We start from the raw sequence: 26,489 nt of genomic DNA, 5'->3' as shown, positions 1-26,489 counted from the left end.
AGAAGTAAGTACTTGAAAACAGTAAGTACAATGCACAGTTACATGTGAAAGAGTAAGATATGGTCAAGATGATGAAAGATACCACGCCATCCCAAAGTTACAAAAAGAGGTTAATTCTTGTTAAGGTTTCCACATATCTAAGGAGTGAGTTATACATCCTGTATATAACAAAGATTACAGTTTCTTTCTGAAATGCTTCTTCTATGAGCTACCATTTTAGCAAAATACACGTTAATTTTACAATTATGTCCAACATTCAGATGTTCCAATAAGAATACTGATTCCCAAAGAGCTTACATTCACAACGCTATCATTTAGCTCAAATCTGGAAATCTTCTTAAATTTACATCAAATATATAAATGCAGATACTTTAAAATGCTTCCGGATCTGATGCAATGTCAGGCAGAGATATTTTTAGTTCTAATCCATTTAAAGTGCTAAATTCCAAGGGAATCAGCAGCATTGCTTTCACTCACCACTTCAACTAAATTCTTCTGGTCCCACTACTCACTGCAATCTTCAAGAAAAGGGAGATAAGATAAAACCATTCACCTGATTAAAAAAAAAATCTTTATCTTTTATTTTTTAATACTTAAGGGTACTTCTGTATGTCCCAATAAATAATAAATCACAAGTGCATTTGCACACAAAAGACATTGCAGAAATACATAAATAATGCAGTGCCTTAACACACGAAATAAGTTACTGTGGGATTTGCTATTTTTATCTCCAGTCTTATTTGCATGTACCACTTTAGGTTCATGAGAAACAACTACTAGGAATACACAAAAGCTTCTGAATATGACACTAATCATTCTCTAGACCCGACACAGTGACTGCAGCTAGCTACAAAGCCACAAGAAAACAGAATCTTAAGTTCATGGATAACTGCAACAAAAATGGTCAATGACTTGGTACACGTTTGGTTTGCAATTTCATTTAAATCTAGATCCATTCTCATAAAACAAGTATTCTCCATGTACAGACAGCTTCTTTTAACCAAAACAAGTTTTGAAATCAGAATACACTAGGACTTTCATTTATAGGTAACTGGCATATTTAGTCTTTTCTTTGGGGAGTAACATTTTCAAAAGGTAGACAGTAACTAAAACAGAGACACATGTTATCAGAAACTTAAGTGTACATATTAAAAAAAAATGACTGCTTTCATTTATTGCTATTATGAGAACACTACAAGCATTTAGCATTTTCTCATTTACCACAAGTTATTATTTTAGCAATAAAATCATGCAAGCACAAAACCAACAAGCTTGTGTCTAACAAGTTTATTTCTACTATTGTTGTATAAGCAAACACAAACCATGGTTCTTGATTAAAAGAGAAATACTTGAAGTGTGTTTGCCCTGTCACTATGCACAAAGTACAGGAAAAATACAAGGTAAACACACTTCAGATATTGCTTCAACAGCTTTTGCTCCAAGCACAAAGGGCATGTTTTTAACCTGAATATTCAATGCCCATTTAACAAAATAATGGAAACATAACTGCTTCAGAAAATGTATATTTTTAAAAAGCCTCCAATTAAAACACTTCCATACACTGCAAGTTATCTTCTGGCAGAGAGATTGAGTAAAAGAATAAATCAGACAGGTATGAGTTTGTTCAATGCATTACTTGACGATGTTCAGATTTGCTGGTGATAAGTGAAGAGGAGGGTTTTTGTTCTTAGAACAGAACAGAACCTAAGTGTGAAATACTATGAAATGTTGACAGACTAAGCGTTTTAGATACTAGCAGTAGTACTGTTTAAAAGAGCTGAGAGTGTCTAGCAAGGAACAGATCACCATACACACGAATTTTCTATACTTTTTCCTAATCACCCACAGCAAATCACTATCAGAAACAGCAGGTCAAATGAATTCTAGTGTGAGCAATAAGGCAGGTCCTACGTGGAAAAAAAATGCTTCCTCATAAGGCTGCTTTTTCCCTCTTCCAATTAAATCCCTATTTTTTTTTCAGCAGGTGTAAGACAGATTACCACAACTCATTTCAACTCACAGGAATGCCCACTTATTTGAAAAGCATGGTCTTTGGCCGGTCTGCAGATTTACTTTCATCTTTACTCAAGTAATCACTCTGAACCTTCCGCAGTAATAATCACGTTGACAGGGTGCCCACTTGACACGATCCCTCAGCACAGCATCTCAGAACAGGTGAGACAGGTTCCTTCCTGGCTATAACGTATGACTATCACTGATGTGGATAACAGCTTTGCACACATGCCTAAGTGCAGGATTTACCTCCTAATGACTGATACTATGCAAAAGCAAACTGAACAAGAGCATGACTGTAAGAAACACACTTCTTTGCTACGAATAAAAGCATCCTAGTAACAGAAATACCCATTTTCAAGTACCTAGACAAAATAACTTTTATTCTGTTAAGCAGAAACATTTCACAGTATAGCCTTAATCTAGAGCAAACATTCATGCTAGCTTGAAGCGGAAAATTAGTCTTCTCCTAGATACAAATATAAGCATACACTGCAGCACTTCATTCTTTGCATTATTTTTGTCCATACAGCACAAACTACTCTAAATTTGCTTGTGCAAATGAAGTATTTTATGAAATATTCATTTTACAGAGAAATGGAGGAAAATGATAGAGCCGACTAGCCAATGTCCATCCACAAAAAAAAGCCCAACAATGGCAAAGCTAGGAAGTAAATCCATTTTAAATTAAACCTCTACTCCATATGCTATTCCTCTTCTTACAGGCCAATGAGTTCTCTTAAGCAAAACTCAGCTTAAAGACCAAGGCTGAAAAAGTTGTGCAGCCAATCAGCTTTTAAAATGTAGATACAAAATCCCTACAATAATAAACAAGCAATCACTACAGAACTGAGAGATAAACTATGTTCTTCGAGAGAAGAACTCTTCTAAGAGAGAACTAACTCTTTATGAGAGAACTATGTTCTTTCTTTTTCTTGTAGACGTACCCAGCTGCGGAAAGACAAAAGCTAGAGCAGAAAAAATGCTAGCGAGCTGAAGATCGTTAGAGAAGCTTTACAGATGTGAAACAAGGTATATATCTAGCTACAGTTCAATCGTGAATTTCACAGTATTCATTAAGATTTTCACTTATGATGGCTTTCTTAGCATCTGTTAGGTCTTTCAGACTAAGTGTCCATAATAAACACGTATACACATTTTATTTTCTTAATAAGTAATAATTCCAGTATGCCTGATTTTTTCCTAACAAATACTAACCACTAGGGAGTATATAATAAATGCTAAATGCCTTCAAGTTGCATCCCACAGATCATGAAGACATTAAACTCCAAAAGGATTTAGGGAACTATGGAGTAATTCTGTATGTCTGTTCACAGCCCCTAAAAGCATGTTATACTTCTAAGGGATTATCTTTTGAAAACACTAGAACTGAAATATGGTTACAGTAGTCTGTTCTTCTGAATTTTGCAGGCTTATAATAATTTAATAAGTTACTTGGACAAGCAGCTGTTGATTATATTTTTCTAAAATGGTATACACAAGTGTCTGATGACTGTTTCAGCATTAACGTATTCAAAAACATAAAATGAGGTTCTTGAAAAATTATAATTAGCCAATACTGCAAGCATGCATTTTGCATGCTTGATCCTGAACTGCACAAAATGAATGTTTTAAGCACATTGATAAGTGTTATTTATACCCACAGCTAGAGAGAAAGTTCCAAAAAGGGTTATTTTTAAGGCTTTCAAAGTACACACAGGAATGCACTGTATAAATGCATTGTTTTATCATAACAATGCCACAGTTCGCACAACAATTCAACGACTAAATATTAAGGCAGCTATCATTAAAATGCATCACAGATGGAAATATAACATCAACATTAGTTGTATATATTATTTGCTACTACACTTAACTTCTAGATACTGGAAGTGCAATGTGCTTTATATAAACACATGAAGAAAATAAATGCACAAAGTAATGGAAAGTGTATTGCATAGATGGTTTGGGTTTTTTTTTCTTCTGACTGTAGCTGCGGTAACCGCAATGCCATACAGGCAAAGCTTTGATACATTACGAAAATCTTTCCATTTCTACCCTAGAATATATGCATTTGCACACACACATCATAAACCCAACCATTCTCACTAAAATACAAAAAAACTGTGAAAGTTTATCAGAAGAATGCTCTTCCCGTGTTCTTGCATTAATAGTGTTACCAAATTTACACAAAAATTCCTCATGTTCGCAACAAAAAAACCCACACTCTGTTCAGCTAAGAAGATATAATTTTGTATTACAGATGGTAACAATAAAAACACCAAAAGCTCCATTCCTGTGATTAATTTCCGGAAAGACTTTTTCAACCTACCCCCGCCAGAACATCAACACTCAAGATTTTTCTGCTGTCTTTAGTTTATAGGATAACTGTTTCTAAAACTCCTACTCATTTACATTACGTCGCTCAGAACCTTGTGAAATTTATGTTAAAAGGAAACTATCTGATATTTTTCTAGCAGAACAAAATGAAGTTATTTCAATGAAAGAAAATATGCCCAAGTAGTTGATAATGCAAGGATAAGCAAAAGAAAAAAAGACACCAAGGACTTCAGCGAACAGTAGAGCTCGGTATTATTGATTAAACACAAACATACCATAACATCTTTGGATTTGGGAAGTACCGTGATTATATTAGCTGTCTGAGGTGCAGTTTCTCCCTGAACCGAAGTCTTTATTTCTCCATTGCCTTCAGCAGAAACAATATCACCAGAGGAATAGATTAGGTTTCACCTGTACTTACAACACAAGGTGTTGATAACGCTCCTCATAACCACCACAATCACAGACTCAATTCGCAGGCCAATACTCTTACTTATTGTGCCGCAGCCCCTTTCAAAATAAAATTCCCACTATAGTGTACTAGATATACATACACACACACCCCTTTTATCTGTACACCTTCTCATTTAGAATACCAAGCAAAATAGTTTGAGAGCTATCACTCATTGAAACATCTCTACCATTCCCTAAAGTTCATGTTTCAAAATCTCAGAATAAAAAGTTTTGAGTTTTTTTGAGACTGTCAGACACCCTCCTTACTTATACAAGGATGTCTAAGGTAAAAGTAACCGAAAAGCTCACCTTTCCTGGATTTGCAGCCAGAACAGAAAGAGTACAAAGGTAGCAAGACTCATTAACATGTCACCCCACATTGCTCCAAAATGACAGCTGCAGTAACATAAAACCACATTACCAGAGGAGTGATGTAGGCCTAAGAAATCTTGTTATCCCAAAACTTAGCAACCTGAAAATTTCTTTACATTTTCCACATGTTTTCCAATGGTATCAAGGCCTACAGTTTTGGCCACTGTATTCATAAAGGGCAAACACTGAACATTTCACCAATATTTTATTTTAATTCCTAATTGCCTGATAATCAACAGTGTATTTGTATATTTAACTGAGAGTTATCTTGCATCCTGTAGATTACATCATACAATGATGAGTCACTCCCTTCTTAACCCTACCCTCAGTGTTCAGACTCCTTACAAGCCAGGACTGCTCCACATGAAACGCTATGACCAAATGGGACTGTTCTTCCACAAAACACTGCACTAATTCTCCTGCATTCAGTCTTTCCACTTGAATGGAATAAAAACCCTTTTGAGAACAACAATTCCAATTCCCCCCCCTTTTTTTCTCAGGCACACTATGGGACTCTTCAGTGCATGCACAATGCAAATAAGGCAAACTTCCTTTGAAAGAGTGATTAATATGCAAAGACAGCCTGCTTTTTAGTGGGATGTGAAGAACCACCAACAAGCACTTCCAAATTCTGAGGTTTCTTCAATTATTTCCAGTGTTTATTTTAAACATAAGATTATGCAATAATACCACACATTAAGACCAATTTGCCAATATTGTGTAAACACCACCAAATCAGCTGTTCAACTTTTGTATCATATGAAATGCAGCCTTGAATATTCTAGATATGAAGGCACTGGAAAAAATAGGATTTAAATTTCTGAATTCTTAATGTATATCAATTTTCATGTTAAAAAAATCTGCATTTAAAACCCACTGTAAATAACTGCACTTTTTTTTTTTTAAAGAAATGCTTAGGGTTTTCTTAAATAAAACAAGAAAGTTTACAATATTACAAACTAATTTCAGTGACAATTAACTAACTTCTGTATGAATATATTGCCATTCCAGTAACATTTAAAGTTATTTTCTTATATAGTTGCTTTTGGGCCAAGAGATACAATATGTGAAACATCCGGAAAAGCCCATTCAGATTTGGAGACACCGATTTTCTATTTCCATTTTCATCACAATTTTTCATCATTTATCAACTCAGCCAAGACTCTCCTATGGAAAGGACCTTTCATTTCAAGTGCCAATATACCATACTCTGCCCAAAATGAGCTCAAAATGTAGTCTGAATATGTTAACTGACTAACCCTTTATTTCACACACTTCCCCACCTTTTCACACAGGTGTAAACACTCCCTTTCACGTCTTTGGAAAGGCATTTCAAGTTAACCAACAGGGTAAATTATTACTAAACATAAACCAGTAACCAATAATTAACATTCTTGTTTATCTTAAAGATTTCAAGGTAGATACATATCACTAATGTAAACGAAAAATTAAAAAGTAAATTAGATATTTAAATAAGCATCTATTATAACTATTTTTATAGCAGTAGCTGTACTACAATCACAGAATCACTGAGGTTGGAAGGGACCTCTCGAGATCATCTAGTCCAACAGGAGGAGGCAGCTACAGCAGGTTACCCAGGAGTCTGTCCAGATGTGTTTTGAATGCCTCCATGGATGAGGGCTCCACAAGCATCCTGGGCAACCTGTTCCAGGATTCAACTACCACCTTCACAATTAAAAACAAACAAAAAAAAAGTTTTGTTTGGTTTTCTTATGTTCAGACAGTATTTCCTGTATTCCAATTTGTGCCCGTTGTCTCTTGTCCTGTCACTGGGCATCACTGAGGAAAGCCTGGCTTCCTTCTTCACTCCCATCAGGTATTTATCCACGCGGATTAAGATCCCCCCAAGTCTTCTCTTTCCCAGGCTAAACAGTCTCAGCCTTTCTCAGCCTCTTCTCATACAAAAGATGCTCCAGTCTCTTCACCATTTTTATGGGCCCTCACTGGACTCACTCCAGTAAGTCCATATCTTTTTTTGTACTGGGGAGCCCAGAATTGGACACAGTGCTCCAAATGTGGCCTCACTAGCACCGCGTAGATAGATTTTAAGAAAGTTAACCTGTCTTGCATACTTTTAAAATCAATAACAAATTGTGAAAAGTACCCATCCTGATTTACGAAGACCCAATTCTTGTAACAGTCTTAAAAACTTATCTATAAAGAAACCAAAAATATTTTTATTCAAGACATTATGAGACTGACGATTCTGGAACACTTAAAACAGTCAAGAATTTCTTTAGATGCATTCTGTCCTGGCAAACAATAATCTGATAAGGTGACGATTATTTGTTTTAACTCAAAATACATTGAATGGTCTGTCCGTTCTAAGTAGTTAACAATTTCAAAGGATTTCCAAATTATTTTCCACGGCATTCTACCAAGTTCGTACTAAATTAGGCAACTCCCAATTTTCAAAACACACCCTGCAGATCTCTGTACGTATCTTGTCATAAGATCTAGCATGCAAATAGCTAAAGGAACAACTACGACACATATCACATTACTGTCTCTAGCCTAAACTTAATTTTCTTGCATCAGATTTACAGATATAGGGCTTCATGCCTGCCATTACAAATTGCTAGCAGAAATAGTTGTAGGACCAGTTTCTGCCATACCCTGGTTTTGAGCCAAACCATGCCATGTTTACTACTGACTTCTGTGGACAGTCAGAGCCTTACAGCCCTTTAGTACCTTAGTTATCTGGACAGGGAAGACACACAGAACCTGCACTGTAGAAAAAGTGAGCAATTAGAGACTTGAGCTGAAAATCTCTCTCCCTTATTTTTAAATCTGAGGTCTAATTTTGAACGTACAGTAGAAAGTTGAGACATATTAATCTTTAGGCGCAAGCATCTTATTTTCTTCAAACATAACATGGCTCCCTTGTTTCTGCTGCAAATACGGAGGTCTAAATGATTACTAGATATCCATACTAATTATTCACTTCTTCAGTGTGATGGCTTAAGAATTTGGATAACTCATCCAGTTATTAAGTACAGCGCTATGTGAATATACCCCACAGCTGCTGCTGCTTCTTCAGAGAAGGACTCTGGTATCTTACAGCAATTTGCACTTACTTAGCAGGATAAACCTTCCATTGTTCCCTATTCCCCAAACATCAGCTTTTCCATCAGCAGCTGCCTAAAGATCTGAAGTTATCAGGACTGAGGCTACTGATGTTCTACATTTGTCCAAACAACAGTTTTGCTAAAGTACCTGTAATACATATATTGTTTGTGATAAAAAAAAAGCAACCTCAGATGCCAAAGCCCATAACAAGATCCAAAAATCTCTGTAACGGAAGCTGTCACGTAGCCTTAGTCATTTTCAAATACATCATCACCTACCCTGTACACCTCAACATGTTTTGGCACAAGCTTTTCTTTCATTTATCCTTGGAAGGTCCAGAAGATGCAGGTATGATTCACTGTACGGATAGCAAATATCTGCCTTATCATCATCATCATCATCATCTTAGATATAGTGGAAGCTATTGGACTTGAACTGTAAGTGGAAAAAATTATTTTAATCTGAAGTTTATCCTTGAGTTTTACCTATTCCACTTCCTTTAGTCACCCATATTGTTAAAAAAAAAAAAAAAAAAAGTCATTCCGGTACTTAGTAGTGACTGCCTCAGACACTTACAAATGCAATGTATCAGAAGGGCCTGAAAGCCTGCCATTTGGCTCTCAGGGTAACTTCAAAAGGCAACGTTCCTAATGAGCAGCTGCAGTGGGAAGCTGCATTTCAACACCATGAACTGAAAGGGCATAATGGCACTACCGCCAAACCCACCTAATTTACATCCCTTTGCATCAGCAAGGGCTTTAAACGATGGTAATGTGTTTTCCTAAACAAAAGAAGCCAGAGCCAGCATAGATCTGACCTTCAAATTTGCTTCTGTGGTTTTTATGTCTCAAAGTCTACTTGCCTGGTGGCTCTTTTTTTCCCTCCAGGACCTGAGAGTGTTGTGATGAAAACTGACAGATAAGTCCTATGAAAACATGTGCAAAGGACACCATTCAGGAAAGTGGAGATGCCTGGGAGCTGTAGTTCTCTTTACAGACACACCCTCAGCCAAGTTACTCCTAGACCTTCTCCCTGTTATAGAAAACTATGGTAGGAAGACCACACAATTTTGCTTCCTGATTGTTTTCAAACTTTTATGTTTACAGTTGAGTTGCTTTACTTATTTTATCTCACATTTCAGATCTTCATGAGGGTACAGAATTGGGAAAACAACAAAGACACCATCTTTTCACCGCACCTGGAAAATACTGTAATGGCCCCTACCTACATTTTTCTGATAGTTCCCTGCATAAAAGCTATGACACACACTTCCAAAGGAGACAGCTTCTCCCAGTCTGCTTACACAGGCATTTTGGGACGTTCATAACATCCGTCTTACTATTTGCAAGTTGTGTGTTAGAATACCAACAGAATTGTTATCGACAGATCAAATCATACTGAAGTATACTGCCCTGCAAAACCAATGCTTCAAAAACCACACAAGAAAACAAACAAGACTAGCACTGTGCATTCTCTATATGAACAGTATCACCAGGTGTGTTAAATAATGAGTAAAAATGCAGGATGTCCTTTTAAATGGGAAAATAAAATGTGCTTTTGTCTCTTACTAAAGCTATTTTTCTGTTCCTTACAGACTGATGGCAGCAGATGCAGCATCCCCTCCTCCTCCCCCATCAATTGGTTCTGCTTTCCTGCCAGCCAGTCAAGGCAAACCCATGGTATTATCCAAAAAAAAAAAAAAAAAAGAGTCCCAAAACAAACAAGCAAACGAACCAAACCCAAAAAAACCCCATGCCATTCTCTATCAACAAGAAACCCATCACTTATGCCCAATGGCAGAAGAGTCTATCATTAAAACACATTTCTGGAGATGAGCCAAGAAAAGTGAAGGCACTTTCAGTCTGGAGAGCAGCCACAATTTTTAACACTTAAAAAGTGTCTATTCATTAAATTACTATTATATTAAATGACCTTAAAAAATAAAACAAACACACACACACAAAAAAAACCCACAAAACACAAAAACACCAACCCACAAAAGAACCTACCCCAAAAAAATCCAACAGTCGAGTCAGGGCTTTCCAAGTACATATGTCAAGAGGATAAAGTTTATACAAAATACTCTCTATTATTTAAGAAACTGTAGTTCTCAGGATGTAAATGAAAGGAGATGAGCCATCTGCTGTGCCTGTAAATCAGCTTCTACATTATAAGAGAATGTTTTAATTTAATAGTAGATTAAATAAATCATCACTATCACAGGCCACAAGAATACATACAAAATGTAGAATTATTCTAAAAAGATGTAAAGGCATGCTTTTGTTCTGAACCTACCACATAACTGTCACTCAGACAACAGTCCCTTCAGGGATTCTTCACTAATAAGCATCTATCCCTTGCCTCCTCTTACATTTAAGCTACTGTAAAGCTATAGTTAGTGTTTCTTTATAGTATCATTGTAGCTGTTCGCCCTCTTTCACTGACATCTCTTTCAATATCATAGCTTCTAAAGCCCAAAGCAATAGCCTTTCTCCCCCCATCACAGACTGTGGTGAGGTTAGCTGGGAAAAAAAGAAGGTACAAGCTTTAGCAGACCAAAGCATCCTTTAGCGTGGAAAGCATAACTGATGTGCTGGGTGCTGCTTTTACCATAAACAGTGCTGCTGCTTTGTTCTAGCTTTTTAATATTTTATTTGGGTTTTGTGTTCTCCATTTTATGCTGATTTAACAGTCCAGTTCCAGCTGTGCAGCTCCCTAGGCACTCTACGCATTCATAATTATTATTATTGGATAAACATGTATTTGAGTGGGGCAACAGATGATATGCAGATAATTTTTCTTTGCTTACTCCCATCTATTTCCCCTGAAAAAAAATGCTTTATTCTCCCCTCCCACAGCTGAGAAAGCCTGTGTGAATGTGTCAGAGAGGCGAGAGCTACAGAATCACAGATAGTAGTCTGGCATCTTATAATGGTTGAGATCAAGAATGTATGCAGAGATGGTGATTAGCGGGCGTGGCTGAGCCAGATGCAGAGCTAACTACGGGGAAGAACTGTGCTGGAAATGGAAAGACAGTCCCCCCTTATTTGTCATATATACCCTCTAATAAGCAGTAATATAATTTTTTTCATTATAATAAAGAGAAGCTATATAGTAGCGACATGGGAGAGCTGTGTATTGTTAAGAATGGGTGTTGTGCTGATGTTAAACAGGTGGCTTGATCTGGCAACAGGCTTGAGCACACTGGTGGCAATGGTCCGCCATGACGGGAGCTGGAACTGAGCCACAAGATAGCAATTGTTACTATGTTAGTAGACAGACCTACAGGAGAAATAATTGCTTAAGGAGATAAGGAATCATCAGTATGGGAACGAAACAGTGAGGCGTTATGGTAGTTAAGGACAGCACTGAAGCGAGGGGCGGAAAGAAGCTGTGCATATAGTACCTATAATAGCAATAATGTAATATAAAATCTGTAATAGCAGTAATGGGAATGAGCAGTGCACGGGCGTACATTGCAAGGACACAGAAACGGGTACAGGAGCTACCCCGAGAGAGCAGAGATCGGGACAGAGAGCGAGCTTTGCTGAGATAACAGCAGCAGCGACTGGGAAGCAGTTACGAAAGGGTGAGCTGAGGAGGGGCTGCAAGAAGAAAAGGCAAAGGCGGTTTTGAGGTGAAGATAGCGGGGACAGCCAGTGTGGGTGCTTCAGGCCACAATGCTTGCGGGGGGGCAGCGGTTGATGAGCTGTGGGACAGGGAGGAAACGCTGACAGAGCCAAGCGTGGGCGCAGCAGGCTCCGGGGAACACCTCCTCGTCAGCGTGGGTACGGGCAGCGCGGAGCAAGGGGTCCGGGGCGACGGGGCTGGCTGAAGGATGGCGACCGGAGCGCGGCACGGGGCGGGCCACGGCCCCGCCGCCGTCGGGGGCGGCGCCAGCACAGGCGTGGCCGTGACCGCGCCCACCCACCCAACCTGCCGCCTCCCGGGGCCAGCGGCCGGGGGCACCGGGCCGTTACGGACGTTGGCGACCCCAGCGGCCGCTCCCGCCCGGGGCCGCCCGCTCCCGATTGGCCGCGGCCGCCGTCGACCCCTCCCGTCCCGCCCCCCCGCCGCTCCCGCTCCGCGCCCCCTCCCGCTCCCCTCCGCCTTTTCTTTTTTTTTTTTCCCCCTTCTTTTTTTACAGCTGCTCTAACCCCCGCCTTTAATTGCAATCGCGTCTCTTCCCTCCCCGCGCTCGCTGCAATTTCTGCCCCGCACATGCACCGCTTGCAAGAAGGAGGGCGGGCGGGCGGGGGCGGACACCGCTGCGTAGCGCAGCAGCATCCTCGATATCCACAATGAAGTCGACGCGACAACGAAAATCCACCGCCTCTCCCAGGGCGACACCATTAACACAGCGCACGCAGCATCCCCTCCGCTTCGCTCGCCTCCTCTTTCCCCATCCCCATTGTCTGGGATTCACAGCGCACCGAAACCCCGGCCCGGGGGAGGTGGGCTCCGGCGGCGGGGGGAGCGGTTCCTCCCGTCGCAGCCGCGGACAGCGGCACCAGAGCGCAGAAGCAGCCGCTCGCTCGCACCCTTCTCACCCACCCCCCCCTCCCCGCCGCTTTCTCCTGTCAAATTCGCTCAGCCCGAGCCATCTTTCCCCGCCGGCTCCCGCGACAGCGAACAATGTGCACGAACCAGCCGCCCCGTCACGCACACCGGGCGCGGCTCCCCGCCGCGGGCTGTCTCCCCCCTCAAGCCCGGCGGCAGCGCAGGGCAGCGGCGGCGGCGGGGTCCGCCCGACCGCATTGTTCGCCCCACCAGCTCCCGGCACCACCCCGCCCCGGCCCCGGGCAGCGCCCCGCCGCCCCGGCCCCGTCCGTACCTGCGGCTCCGAGCAAAAACAACGTCCAGGGCAGCACGGTGGCTAGCAGCATCGCAGCCGGCTGAGGGAGAGGGAGCCGCTTCTGAAACGGCCTTTTCCCGCAACTCGGAAGAAAGGCAGCTCTCTTCTGCTATATTTTTTTTCCTCCTTTTTGTCCCCGCGTCTTCCTTCGCCGCTCCGGCTCCGTTAACCGCGCGTACTCCCCGCCCCGCACCGCCTTCTGCCGGCTGCGCCCCGGCCGCGTCCCGCCGCCGCCGCCGCGCTGACTGACAGGCGGCCTCAGCACCGCGCACCGGATCCCTGCGCCGCCGGCCCGGCGCGGCGGCTGGCACCACCGTGTTCTTCCACCGCGCCCGCCTCAAATAGTACGGCGCAGAGGGGGACCGGAGGCGCCGAGGGGCGCTCCCGGCCGCCTGCGAAACGCGGCGCGGATCGCGGAGCCGGCTCCGTGCCCGGTGCCCGGCCCGCGGAGGAGCTGCCCGGGGCCCGGGCGCGCTCGGAGTCGGGGCAGGGCGGCGGCGGCGGCCCCCTCGGGGGTAGTTTACTGCCAAAAATCAAATTAACGAATTAAGCGGGGAAGGGTTTTCCTTGCCGGTTTGGGCGGCGCCTGCCGGAAGGCAGGTGGGAAACGAAGAGAGCAAGGGGGAAAGACCATTTTATCAGTTCCCTGCGCTCCAGGTGGGCTTTTGTTCCGTTTTTGCGGGGGGGGGGAGGGGGGGGGGCAGAGCTTGCTCTGAAATCGCAGAGCGTGTTTAGCAGGAGTCCCGGGAGTTTTTACAGGCACCATTTTGCCGAAGCTAAGACTGGTGGCAAAAGCCAGGGGGAATTGTGGGTGGAGGTGCTCCGTGGAGACCCAGCTCTGAAGGAAGGAGGTTGCCCACCGTTTGAACCGTTTCTGCCAGGCCTCCCTTCAACATGGCTCCACGCTGACCCTCCAGTCACCCCCCGCTCAGACAGAGGGTACATCAAAGCTGCTGGAATGAGTTACAGTTTGTTTGTGTGTATGTGCAGACTATCTTGTCATTCAGCTTGTTGTCTGCGCTAACACCCGCAGCAGCAACGCTTCTTCCCGTAAGGTCCGAGAGGCGGTGGGCACTCGGGCACAGTACCACAGCTGATGTGGGTTCAGTACCGAGTGTACAGAATAAAAATGGTAATGCTGAAAACTCAGTTTTGAGCTAGATTTACATTACAATCACCAAAGCCTGTCTTTTTTCAGATCATCATGTCTGAACAGTGCTCCTCCAGCCCCTTCCCAAACTACAGGAATTGCTAAGAGCCCTCATTACTTGAGCATAGTATTTACTTGCTTTGGGATCTGTGAAGAAGGGGATCTGTGCTTTAAGGGGGAGAACATTCTCTGGAAAAAAATTAAAATGTAAGCATTTCTTTTATTCAGGTGTAGCCTACAGTCTGTGTTTTCATTTCATTAGTATTAGAGAAAAGCACTTCAGCTGAAATAGACCTTTGTCATAACATGCGAAATAATTTGGCTTAGTTGGCTAATTGTAGTTGCTATTTTAAAATGAAATTCAAAATACATGGAGTAGTTGTGAACACATAAGGACTTCTAATGACACAGAGCATTTATTAGCAGAAAACTGCCAAGTAGAAACCATTTAGGCAGAAGATAGCTTACTTAGATAAAGAAACAATACCCTTTGAATACAATTTGACACCAGTATTTCAACAGTATTTTAATCTAGTCAATCCATTCCAGTATTTTGCTGTTAGTGGTCTAAAGGATCGTTCCAGGCCAGATCATCTTTTATTTTATCCTTTTCTGTTTGAGAAATCCCTTCCCCCTTTCCATTTTATAAAAAAATCCTTCTCTAAAAGAAACAACAAAATTACTTATTGCACTGTGATTGAAAACATGCCTTCTCTGCTCCTTTGGTCTGCCTAGCCCATGGCCTCATATTGGATTGATTATCTGCAGAGAACAACCTTGCTCAACCATGCCACGTGCTATTACTCGACTCCCTCTTGCTCTCCCAGTTCACACCAATCCCCGCTATCCTGTAGACTTGCATTCTTGGACTCTGTATCCCCCACCCTTAACATAAGGTCACTCATCCAGGAAGATGCCAATATTAAAGTTTTTCAAGTCATACAGATGCCCAGCTCAGACCATTTTGGAATAGAAAGCCAGCCTCTCACTAAGGGTATTTGTTTGGGATAAAAACCTTCAGAAGAAGCAGCATCCTTTACCCTGAAAATAGTAAGGCAGTTTCTGAATACATATTAGATACTTTTCCTCGTATCAGAAAGAGTACACTGAGTTTACATCAATTATTACACAACTTCAGCAGATTAAATCGACTAGAGGCTGTAGAGGAGAGAGGCAGGATCTCTATTATCCATCAAACCAGAACATCTTGCAAGACTCCCACCTTGTTTCTCCATCCTTTCAACTGCTGGCTGACAAATGTGGATAAACATAGTGGCAAGCCATCTGCTTCTCCTTGGGTCTCCCCTCCTCTCTGCCATCAACTTTCTCAATGAGCTTGCCCTGTAAAAAGTAACCCCAGAGGATAACAAAATACGGTTTACATGAGATGTGGTTTTTTTTTTATACCAGCTCCACCAGCTGGATTTCTGGCACTAGGGAATTTGAGTCTCTACCCTGAGCAGTTAGATAAACTCTTTTGCATTCAGCCAGATTAGTGCCCAATCATTTCCTAGAGAGAAAAGAGACTGAGTTGTCATACTGTTATTAGTACTGTCAGAAATAGTTTGTAGAATTAGTTCTAGTTCCCAGAGGCCTTACACAAGTGTCTATTTCTTTCCATTCTCTACAAAGAACATCTAGATAGACAGTTACCTTGTAAAAATTACATTTATAGCATTCATAATAAGAGAGCATGGGAGTGCAGGTCATTTATATATTGAACGAGGAAGCTATAACACTAACTTATAAGATGCAACTATCCATTTTTATAAACTGCAACTGAGATTTTTCCATGAAATCTCAGTCATCATCTCTACAAAAATCAGCAGAACAGCAAAATACTTGCAAAATAGTAGTATTTCTGTGTTGAACTATAGTCTTTTACAGAACATTAAATCAATTAATGTTGCATAAATTATGCATTAACGTTGCATAAAATTGTAACAGAAAGATACATGAAGAAAGACTGTTACATACAACAAATAGCATGAATTATTATATACTGTGAGTGAGTAGTTGTTTGTGTTAGAGATATGTAGTATATCTTTATTCCTATTAAGCAGTACCTTAGTCCATGACATAGTAGTAGCAATTCTCAGGGTAAGTAAAGGGAAGTACTCACATGGAAGTCAGCAATGTAAAGAACATCCCAACCCCTCTCCAACTCTTATGACAGAGCAGAATAAAGGAGAAGCAGGGGGAACCATTTTACTTGTAGCAGGCTTCCGGAAACATGAGCTTTTTTTACCCCCCTCTTCAAAAGATTTGACAGAGCAAAAACACCAAATGTCTAGCCTGAATTTAAGCATCTAAGTAATTTTAAAACAAAATTGTGGATTTTATTATGAAAATCCAATAGAGACCAGTCCTAAGCATATCTAAAATTGAATGAGATGTTCCAAGTACATCACCTGAAACATTTCCCCCCCTTTTTTTTTTTTTGCTGTTAACAGACATCTATAGGCCATGACCATGCATTTCTTTTCCTTAATCTGTAAAATAAAAAGGGCAAATCACACAGATCAATAATTGAAATGCAAGTTTCAATTATTGACTTCATTGGGTACTTTGCATAAAAGTGAACAGGAAATTTGAATCAAGTTTTCTCCCAGGTTTAAAAACAGCAGCAATGGTATCCATCAAATTAATGCTACTTCTACTATACAAAAAAAAAAAGAGAACAAGTGAACTAGAGTTTTAACTATACAGGCATTTCACAGAGTAGGTGCAGCTTCAGCATCATAGAAAGATTGCAGAATAACCCTCTCTGTAGCCAACATTCCCCTTTTCCTGACATAACTGTTCACTGGTTGGTTTTTGAGGCAGGATTATTACAGGATGTACTGGAAATTCTCTATGACATTAAAGCATCGTGTGGGGTCAAGAGAGGACTTCAGCTGTCAAACTAAAAAGAAGTAACAGAGCAGACAGTTATGCTTTGTAGTCAGTCTTTGAGAAGAAAAGTTTACTATCTAAAATTGCTACTGAGGTCAAATCCCAAGATTGAAACCTGATGCAACAGGACAGTAATAACCGTTGCTATAATGACAGGTGTTGTATGTTGCTGGTCGTTGAAAAGCAACGGAAACCATGTTCATCAGCATGCCCCTTATGCTAGCATCGTTAAGGAGAGGTAGTCTGCAAAGAATTACTTGGGATTTTCTGTGGGAACCATTAGACCCAGATTTATAAACCACAAAGCAGACCTATTACTTATTTGTAGGCTACAGAAAATAGGCATACATTAGTGGCACGCTGAGGGGATGCACTTCAATAGTCTCTCTGGTCAGTGTTATTCTATTCTGTGTAGATATTTAGTATGATGGATAACAACACTATGCAAGATGCACCTCAAATCAATATTCTTCTTCACAGAAAGGCAATACAATCAGAGATAGTCCCTTAAAATATCTTTCTCTTTGTCAGAGATTATTTTGTAAAGAAGTCTTAATAAAGAAAAAAATATTAGTATCTCCCCTTCCTCCTTTAGGCAATATGGTTCACAAAACTAAATATTAAGGCTGTTCTGGTGATGTCAGAAACCACAAGAATGAATATGAAGTCATTAGAATTTGAGAGATAAAATTACAATCCAGAAATTCAGAATCTTGGCATTAAAAACATGTATGTTTTATCTCCATACCTGGAACAAACTCCAACATTGATCTCAGCATTTGTCCTGCTCTGGGATTTTGCTTGCTGCATCTGTGCAAATAGGTAATTGTTCCATGCACAGAGCTAAGAAAATATGCACATGACTGCTGTTAAGCTGTTCATGAAAATATCCAGGGAAAGAAACTTCATGAAGATAGTCTATCAGTCTGACTCACAATGGAAATGTTATCAACAAACTAATGGCATTCCTAGAAGTTATCTTTCCATGTGGTTTTGGAAATAAAAGAAATCTTCCATCTTGGAAGTTAAAACTTGACATTTAATGTGTATGCTTCCATGTATAAAACCATTACACTTAGTGTGCAGTAAATGTCTCATTTTAATCTTTTTAATCTACCCAGTCAACTCTGATGTTTCAGTTCAGAAGAGAAGATTACTCTCAGCTGATCAGAATCACAGAAAATAAGGGGGCTGTAAAGAGTACCTCAGGATGAATTGCCTGTTCTTTTACACCCTTCCCATTGTATGGCTAGTATTTGTTTTAATTTGAAGCATTCTGATTAGCCAAGACATTTAAAGCACATCCATCACCCAGTGCCTCTAAATAATAGCATAACCATCAGTAATACCTAGCTATTTTAAAAGAACAGCTGTTCTAGTTCTGCTTTTAGTTATACTAATGTTAATTGGAAGACTCACCATCATATCATGTGGAGTAATACATGTGTAAAACCAGTATATGCAAAGTTAGAATAGAAGAGACTAAAACATTAGGGTGTCTCTGGCTGAACATTTGGTAGCAAACAATAAATGGTTATCTTAATTGGAAAAATCCATCCTTCAATTTGCTTTTCTTTTAGAAAGTATAAATATGCCTGACAGGAATGTTAAGCACATATGAAAGTTATGAGAAACCACATTCTATCAACATGGAGCTCCATTTCACATTTAGACCCAAGCTAAACAGATGTTTTCCACAGAAGTGGATCTAAAGCATAAATGACCAGTGGACTCTACTTAGCAACTTAATGAAGGTTCCTCCATCCCCCAACAGAAAACAACTTATCCAAGAGACAGCATAAAAGGGTCTTTTACAACCCTTTGTTCCTCTTCCTTACCACAAGAGTGGTACCTGCTCCTTTTGGAAGAGGGCAGAGGTAGCTCCTTTCAAGTCAAGGCTCCGGAAGATGAATCTTGCCGTTCTTTCAATTTCTGCAGAAGAAAATTTTACAAGTAGGTGACACAGTAGGGAGAATAATGCAATGGGTGGAGGGGGTGCAAGTTATAAATAAATTGTAAACATCTGTCTTCATCAGAGAAAGAAAGTAAAAGTATAGACAATAAATAGAGATTTGAAAATATTGTAGTGTAAAAGAAATACAACATTAAAGAAACAACAATAGCCCTGCAAACAGTTTTCATATTGTTTTGTAACTGGCACACAGTGCATCTTTATATATTTTGGAGAAGACCCATCTGCACTGTAGCCTGAGAAGCCTACCAATTGCTGGGGATTTTTCCCCTTAGAAGACTTAGTGCTAAGAAGCTTCATTCTCAAAGTGCCTTCCATCCGGCCAGAAAGAGGGTCTGCAGCTTCCTATTAGGAGTCTCCACTGTTCCCCTCCGTTTCTATTACTTACACCCTACTCTTAAGCAGTAATCAGGAGGATTCATCCTCTGCTATTTCACAAACTGTACAGTTGTATCACCAGCTAAAGAACTGCAACCACCTCTGAAGTCAAGTTCTCTGAAACAACTCAAGCAGTACTGTGCTTTAAACTTTCCTCTAGCTGAAAGGCGACTAAATAGGATTATGCTGATTACATTAAAAAAAAAAACCAAACACAGGTAGACAGTCACTCAAACAGAAAAAGGAAGAGTTCCATTTAAAAATCAGCCCAGAGCATAGTTTAAGGCAACACGCGGCATTTTCCCCTGCCTTTCAGGGTTACCTTCTGTTTCCTCAACATTTTTAGTTGCAACTAGATTTAAGGCATAGAAGTCTCTGATTTTGTGTTATCTCAGCCTTACGTTTCTCTAAAAATATTGTAGAGAGGATAAAAATGAGTAAAGTGGTCTTTCTATTTTTGCATAATGGTCTTAAGATGGTGCTGAAATGCAGTGAGAAAGAAAAGATCCTAAAAAATTCTTGCTGTTGAGGCAGAATCATTGTTCTTGAACTGAATATATCCTCTGCTTTATTACCAAAGGCTGGATCTAGGCTCTGGGATACATAATATCCTGGAACCAGATCGGGTTGTTTCGAGGCAACTACCCAGGCACATCTGGGTAGTTGCCTCATTCGGGATGTTAAAGTTCAGCCGTGAAATCTTTTGGCACCACATTAGTATTTTAATCTTTGCCATAACCAGTCTGGTAGCATACATAGGTGCCAGATTCACTCGTGAGAATCACCAAGTGATGCCAATGCAGCTGTTGCCCATTCAATCCAGATTATGATTTTCAAAGGTTTGTCTGATGACTCTTTCCTTGATTTTTGAAGTCAGTTGTTATCACTGCTGTTCTTGTACTGTAAATCTCCAATCCAAATTAACGTAATACTAAATAATCTCCTGAACACTAAATGATAGAACGTAGAAAGGCACTTCATGGCTTTGCAGGGCATTGCCTGTTATATAAAGCATTTCACATTAATAGATGTGGCAGTTTGTATCTACACATATAGGCAAAAGGTCTTAGGCTAGAATAAATGCTAATCAAGCCGTCAAAATAGGATTAGGGCGATGTCTTGGATGCATGGTATTAGCTCTCTTCACAGAAGTTGTTTCATCTCTAATGAGGTAGTTGTTAGGTAACGCATAAATGGCTCTGAGCTTATAGTGATAACATGAGCACTACCAGATGATTTAAGATGATGCATTTCTTTTGCAGATGTCTACCATCTGCACAGCAGCACCAGCTTTTTTTGGAGAAGGGCTGGGCTCATTAGGGGGGGCGGGGGGGAGAGAGAAGACTTGCTAACAGTCAGGATCCTCTTTGAAGCCTTTGAGATCCTAGTCAGGTAGGACAATTAGGGAAAGATGCTGCATTTGGCAGTCAGTTTGTCCCTAGGGTATATAACTTATTTTGATAAATCTCATGAAGATAAACATATCATTACACCTAAATACAACTCATATTGTGTAGATTTCACTGCACTCCATTAGCAGTATTGGCAAGATAGTGTGATTCAACATCTTCCTTTCTATTATTTCATATTTCTAGTTTACTCTTGGTGAGGACTGCTGATATAAAATTTGGTTTGCCAAAGTGCTTATTATTTTAGTGGAGTGCTTAGAAGAACCAAACTCAGTAATTTTTAAAAGCAGAATAAAAAACAGTCCTTGCTCAGGACAGCACACAGTCTAAATAGGTGAAAAAATAAGTCACCTTAGCTGAACATATTGAAAAATTAGATTTAGTGATGTGCCTTATGCTTCCCTGTAGGAAATCTGTGGCCAATAGGAAACTGAAAACAGATCTCCTGAGCCTCAGTTTAAACCATTAACCAAAAGGCCAATATTGAAAGCAGTAGGATGGAATTAAATGCAAGAACAACAAAAGATTATTTCCCCTCCCCCTCATCCACTTTGCAGAAAGCTCTATTACAATAATGTGAGTAATTAAGAGGCTGACAGCAGAGCAACTGGAGTCTCACAAGGGAATGTAGACTCACTGACTTCCCTACTACCCACTGCCTTTTCCTGGTCTATGTGCTCACTGTAGTGACTTTTACAATAGGAATTAGTTTACTACAGTATCTACTGCAGTCTGATCTAGATCAAGGAGTTATTTTGGTTTTAAGTATTTATTGGATCACCACTCGTAAGCATGACTACTTGTTTCAGCATCCTAGTAAGGACCATAAGCAATCTAGCCAACTTCCCTGACAGTATCTGTAAGACAATTTTCCATCATTCTTCATTTTTCTTAAGCACCAAGTCAGAAGTTTTATTTTCATTGATAGAACAGTTAGAACAAATGTGTGGTGAAACTCCATATGAGAAAACAGGGTCCACATGACACGATATTTATCTGTGAAAAGAAATTCCTGAGGCAGAGCAGCAGCACAGAACATACTAGCTGTCCTGATGGTACCAGATCAAACTGTATTAAAGGCTATTAAACCTCATATTTCATGCAACAGTTAAATCTAAACCACGATTTGTTCTCTCAGGTGTATTTAATGGTACAAAGCCTTTGGAAGTATGGTATCTTGCTCTCTTTTGCCATTTTTAGTTTTGTTTCTTATTATTCCAGTTCCATATTAGAAGGGATGTAAATCCTTTTCTTCTCAAAGCCAAGCTAGCCTGTAAAGATGTTTTCTGAATGAAAGTCATTGCCATTCTACAGGGCACACTCCCTTTCCATTTCCTTTTTTTTTTTTTTTTAGCCTAAAACAGCCCTTTGGGCATCCTAACCTTCATTGGCACAAGCATTATATCAGAGGAAATGACTCATAATTACACTAGCAATCAATATCTACAATGCATTTCTTTCACAGTATTACTAAGAGTCAGATATGTCCGTATAATCCGGCCATTAAATATAGCCATTTGTAATGTGCTTAAGTTTGATTTCAGCATTTACTTTATAAAAGGTAAAACGGTTATGAACGTTGTTGCACTGGGCAAGGAAATCACACTGCCAATTCTGCAAATTTCCATCTTATGTTTCTGACCAAGCTTCACTTCTAAAATAATCCTACCACAAAACAGTCTTCTGATCCTGAAGACAGCCAAAAGACTATGTGCCTGGGGTCAGGTTGATATTTCCTTAGCAGTGTTTGACTTTAAACGTACATGTGCATGCTTAAAGTATTAACAAATCAGCCATGTGGTAGCAAATACTAAAGGGCCACATTTACACAATAAAAATTCCACCTAAGTCAGCGTTCTCCAGGGCACTTACCCACTTCACATAGCTCCTCTGAGTTGCTCCTTGAAGTTAACTGGAGACCTGTGTAAAATGAAAGAAATTGTTGAAGTCTACCTGAATTTACTGTCTGGCTTTCAAAACATTGCAGTTGCATCCCTGGTATAATACTATAGAGCACTGTGGCTACTACGTGACATGAATAGTAGGTTCACACAATTTTTCCAAAGATGCATCTACTTGAGCAAAACTCCTCTTGCAGATTTCAGTGCAGTCATTCACTAACAGCTGAGTGATAGGCCCATAATAGGTGTGGACAAGGTAGGGACTTGTTATAGTAGCCAGTACTCCCCAAACTCTTTTTGGTACAATCCGGTTATCGGTAAGCTGATTATTTTCTCTGTCTTTGTTTTCCCCGTGAGCTGGAGTAACTATCTGCATAATGAGAAAATCTGAAGAATCCCCACAAAATAGAAAATCTGGAATGTTTTATCAGGAGGAAGAAAATAACTGCCTCAATTCTATTCAGGGAAAACCCAAGGTAAATGCCAGCTGTTTCATAACACTGCTTCCAAGGTCAGATCCTTGTGCCGTTTTGCCCAATGAAAAAATCCCAGTAATGTTAGCGGCATGGTGATTTCACGCTCATTCTTTCCTGCCTGTGTATTGCTCCATATTTCTGCCGTGGTATTTTTTTATTCAGATAGGAACCTAAACTTACCCACAACTCTTCTTCACACTCCTGTGCATTGTCTAAGGAATTCAGGGAGAGCTTTGCTTTATTCTTCTGGTGAGAGCAGGAGCTGACCCTTTCCCATTGCTAAGCAAGACTCCCAGTCTGGTTCAAGCAGCAGCTCCTATTTTTGCTACAAAGTAAAGATCAAAACATTCAGCAGAGGGAGCAGAATTGTTTATTTGTAGTACCTTTAACATTGCATATAGAATATGCATCTTCCTTGAGAATACTTGTTGCACATTTAAACTGTAATTAACATCATCTATTCTAGAGCTCATCTTCCTCTGACTCTTCTTTAAGCTCTGTGTAATGTGTGTGAAGTTATTTACACCATTATCCCAGCCTCAAGATAGAAAGATAAAAAAATCCAAAAGGGTAGAGGCTCAAAAACATCTCTAAAATCAGAAAGAGATTACCATTGCCTTTCACCCCTTGTAGTTTGTACTATACTGGTTTGCTTTGGGTCAACAGTTTGCCTGGCTGTCCAGCTTGAAGACTTAAATCCATCCAAGCCCTTTCCTATTTTGCCTACCATACAAACACTCCCATAACGTGATGTGTTCCGTGCTTTGGCATAGCTACCTTTCTCAGCACAGCTTCAAGAGTGCGCTGTGGCTAAGCAGCTGTCAGTGAAGCCTTGGCATCGTTTCTGTGCTTGCCTTGAAGGGAACGCTGCTGACTCCTAACCCAGTCTGCCCATCCCTGTAGCCTCTCTACCCACCAGCACACCTTATGAAGGGAACATATCTGAAAACTATTGAGTCACAGTGAGGAAGGATTAATCTGTCTTGAGCTGTGTCATAAAGAAATAACTTACCAGCTGAGGTCAAGGAGTGTTAAATTTTTGCCTTTGCTGTAGACAGTCATCCTGACGACTTCAAAAACAAGATGGATTTTAAATCCTGCATGACTCACTGAAGTACTCACTTCTACTCTACAGCTGCTGCTGAGAGCAGGAGGAACAACTGCAGCATGACTGACTCCTCCAAGGAAACTCTTCCCTGGGGCCTGCAAGAAAATACCTTCTAGAGGTGCTGTAAGGCACAGGGGACACTGGGGTTCTGTGACTACCAAAGATTTTCTACCAAGAATTTTGTAGACTAGCAGCAGGAAATTTGACATTGCCTTGTTTCACTTTGCCTTCATCCCACTTCAAGGGGCTGGGTGAAAGCTCAAAAGCCTGGTCGTCTTCTAAAACTATTCACAGTATTTGGCTTACCTCATGTTCTTGCTCTCCCCTTATTACCAGCGTTGCTCTTGCCCCATCTTTACAGACACTTGTTTGTCAACTGCTGTTCTTCATATTTCTCCTGAGATGAGTGCCAAAGCAGTAGATATGGGCTGAAGCAGTTACACATTTTATACAATTCCTCTGTATAGGCAATAACTACCAAGCAGTATTAAAGAGAGAACAAGACTGAAAGCTGGCATTTAAATAGAGGAACATAATGTCCTTAATGGAGCAAACTAGGGGTGGGATTCATTTCAGCTGGGTTAGTCTCATTCTAAAGCAGATATCAACAATAGGTCAAATTGAGACACCTGTCAGAGGAGCTGTGGGGTACAGGTATAAAATATTTTCATTGTAGAGTTTCAAATTTGGATCACTTCAGCCTGAGCTTTCAGATGCAGCTTTGATTTTATCACTGTGCAGGTTTATCCCAAAGTTGATATTTGAGAAAGCAGGATATGCCTTTACTCTGGAAACTTATCCAGACGTTTAACATCAATGGAAATATATTTTCAATTTCCTTATACAATTAATTTCTGCTCTTTATCATGGAAAGTGGTATTTGAAGAAGGTGAATACTCTCATTCATGGTCTGTGGCCTGAATTCAGCTCACCAAGGTTTATGTAATTTACTGATGCAGTAAAGTCAGGCACTTATCTCTGCCTCACTCTGAATGGAGGGAGAGAGGTACTTCAGAAGAGGATTTATGCTCCCTAAAACCTGAATGATTTTTTTTCCTCAGAAATTATATTTTTGTAATAAATTACTGCTTTTTTCTAAAGTACTTTCTATTATGTAATCAGAAATATTTCAAAATTTGGAAAGCTACATGAAACAGGAGATCCAGTTTAATCACAGATCCATTTTCTGCCCATTGCCCCAGCTCATGATTTAACAGCGTGGACAAAGTTGCAAAATAATTCATCTTGCTGTAACAGAGTCAAAGAACATTGTGTGGTCTTATTGCTAGCACAACAATACAATCTTCCAAATTGCATTCTCCATAGAAATCACAGAACAAATTGAGCAAATAAAAGAAAAATACAATAGCAGAAGATTCTGTTTCACATTTTTGTGGTCTGTTTCCAATTCACAGGTCTTCAGTCTGAAAACAAGACTAAAGGCATACCTACAGCCTAGCAAATGGGTCCCCTGCACGTGGTCAAACTCTTGCTATTTATTTCTGATACTTGTGGGATTTTATATACAGATGACCTTATATGCTATAGTGCTCATCACAAAGGGCATTAACTTCAAAAACTAGACTCACAAGATGAAATTAAAGTTGATCATGCAGAAGTTCTTAGTCTTTGTTTTTAATAAATCTGTTGAGGATGAACAGCACAAGATAAGCAGACTTTTCCTTCAAGGTAAGCTTTACTTTCTTGCCACGTGAGATTCTCTTGTAGCCAGTGAGATGAACATTTATTAAAATTTCAATAAATAGTAATTCATAGAAGGTAAGAATTTTCTACCTCTGAGTTAGCATGCCCTCCAAAAGCTACTTTTGGACAGATGTTGCTGAAGTGTCAAGTACTGAGTCCTTCTGTTGTTGAGGTACTGCTTCGTTCCCAGTGTCTTTTACGCTCAGAGCATGAAACTACAACAGAATCTGTAAAGCAATAATATTAAAGGAATGATACAGAAGAAATTCAGAGGTGACGTCTAAGCCTCTGGGTTTGAGCGGCTATTCTTTCTCATTCTGCTTATGATTATCGCTGTTATCTTGTGGTTCTTGTGGTTTAGTGGTTTGGTCTT

The 26,489-nt window shown here is 40.3% G+C and overlaps 1 protein-coding gene across 6 annotated transcripts in view; it reads right to left on the bottom strand.

Annotated features, from left to right (window-relative positions):
* NCAM1 (neural cell adhesion molecule 1) overlaps window positions 1-13,420 on the bottom strand; it is a 147,431-nt gene extending 134,011 nt beyond the window's left edge. For 2 of the 6 annotated variants that reach the window (XM_087763293.1, XM_087763294.1), the window contains exon 1: window positions 13,103-13,420. In XM_087763293.1, coding sequence (XP_087619419.1) covers window positions 13,103-13,154 — 52 coding nt within the window. In that variant the 5' untranslated portion in view covers window positions 13,155-13,420. The remainder of the gene's footprint in view (window positions 1-13,102) is intronic. The other 4 variants (XM_087763298.1, XM_087763296.1, XM_087763295.1 and 1 more) reach the window with 3 other exon arrangements.
* Window positions 13,421-26,489: the final 13,069 nt, after the last annotated feature.

Source organism: Nipponia nippon, unplaced genomic scaffold, assembly GCF_047370975.1.
Source record: "Nipponia nippon isolate SJK-2023a ecotype South Korea unplaced genomic scaffold, ASM4737097v1 scaffold_28, whole genome shotgun sequence".
Classification (NCBI taxonomy): Eukaryota; Metazoa; Chordata; class Aves; order Pelecaniformes; family Threskiornithidae; genus Nipponia; species Nipponia nippon.
Note: the sequence above shows the minus strand (reverse complement) of the source record. Positions and strands in the feature narration are given on the sequence as shown.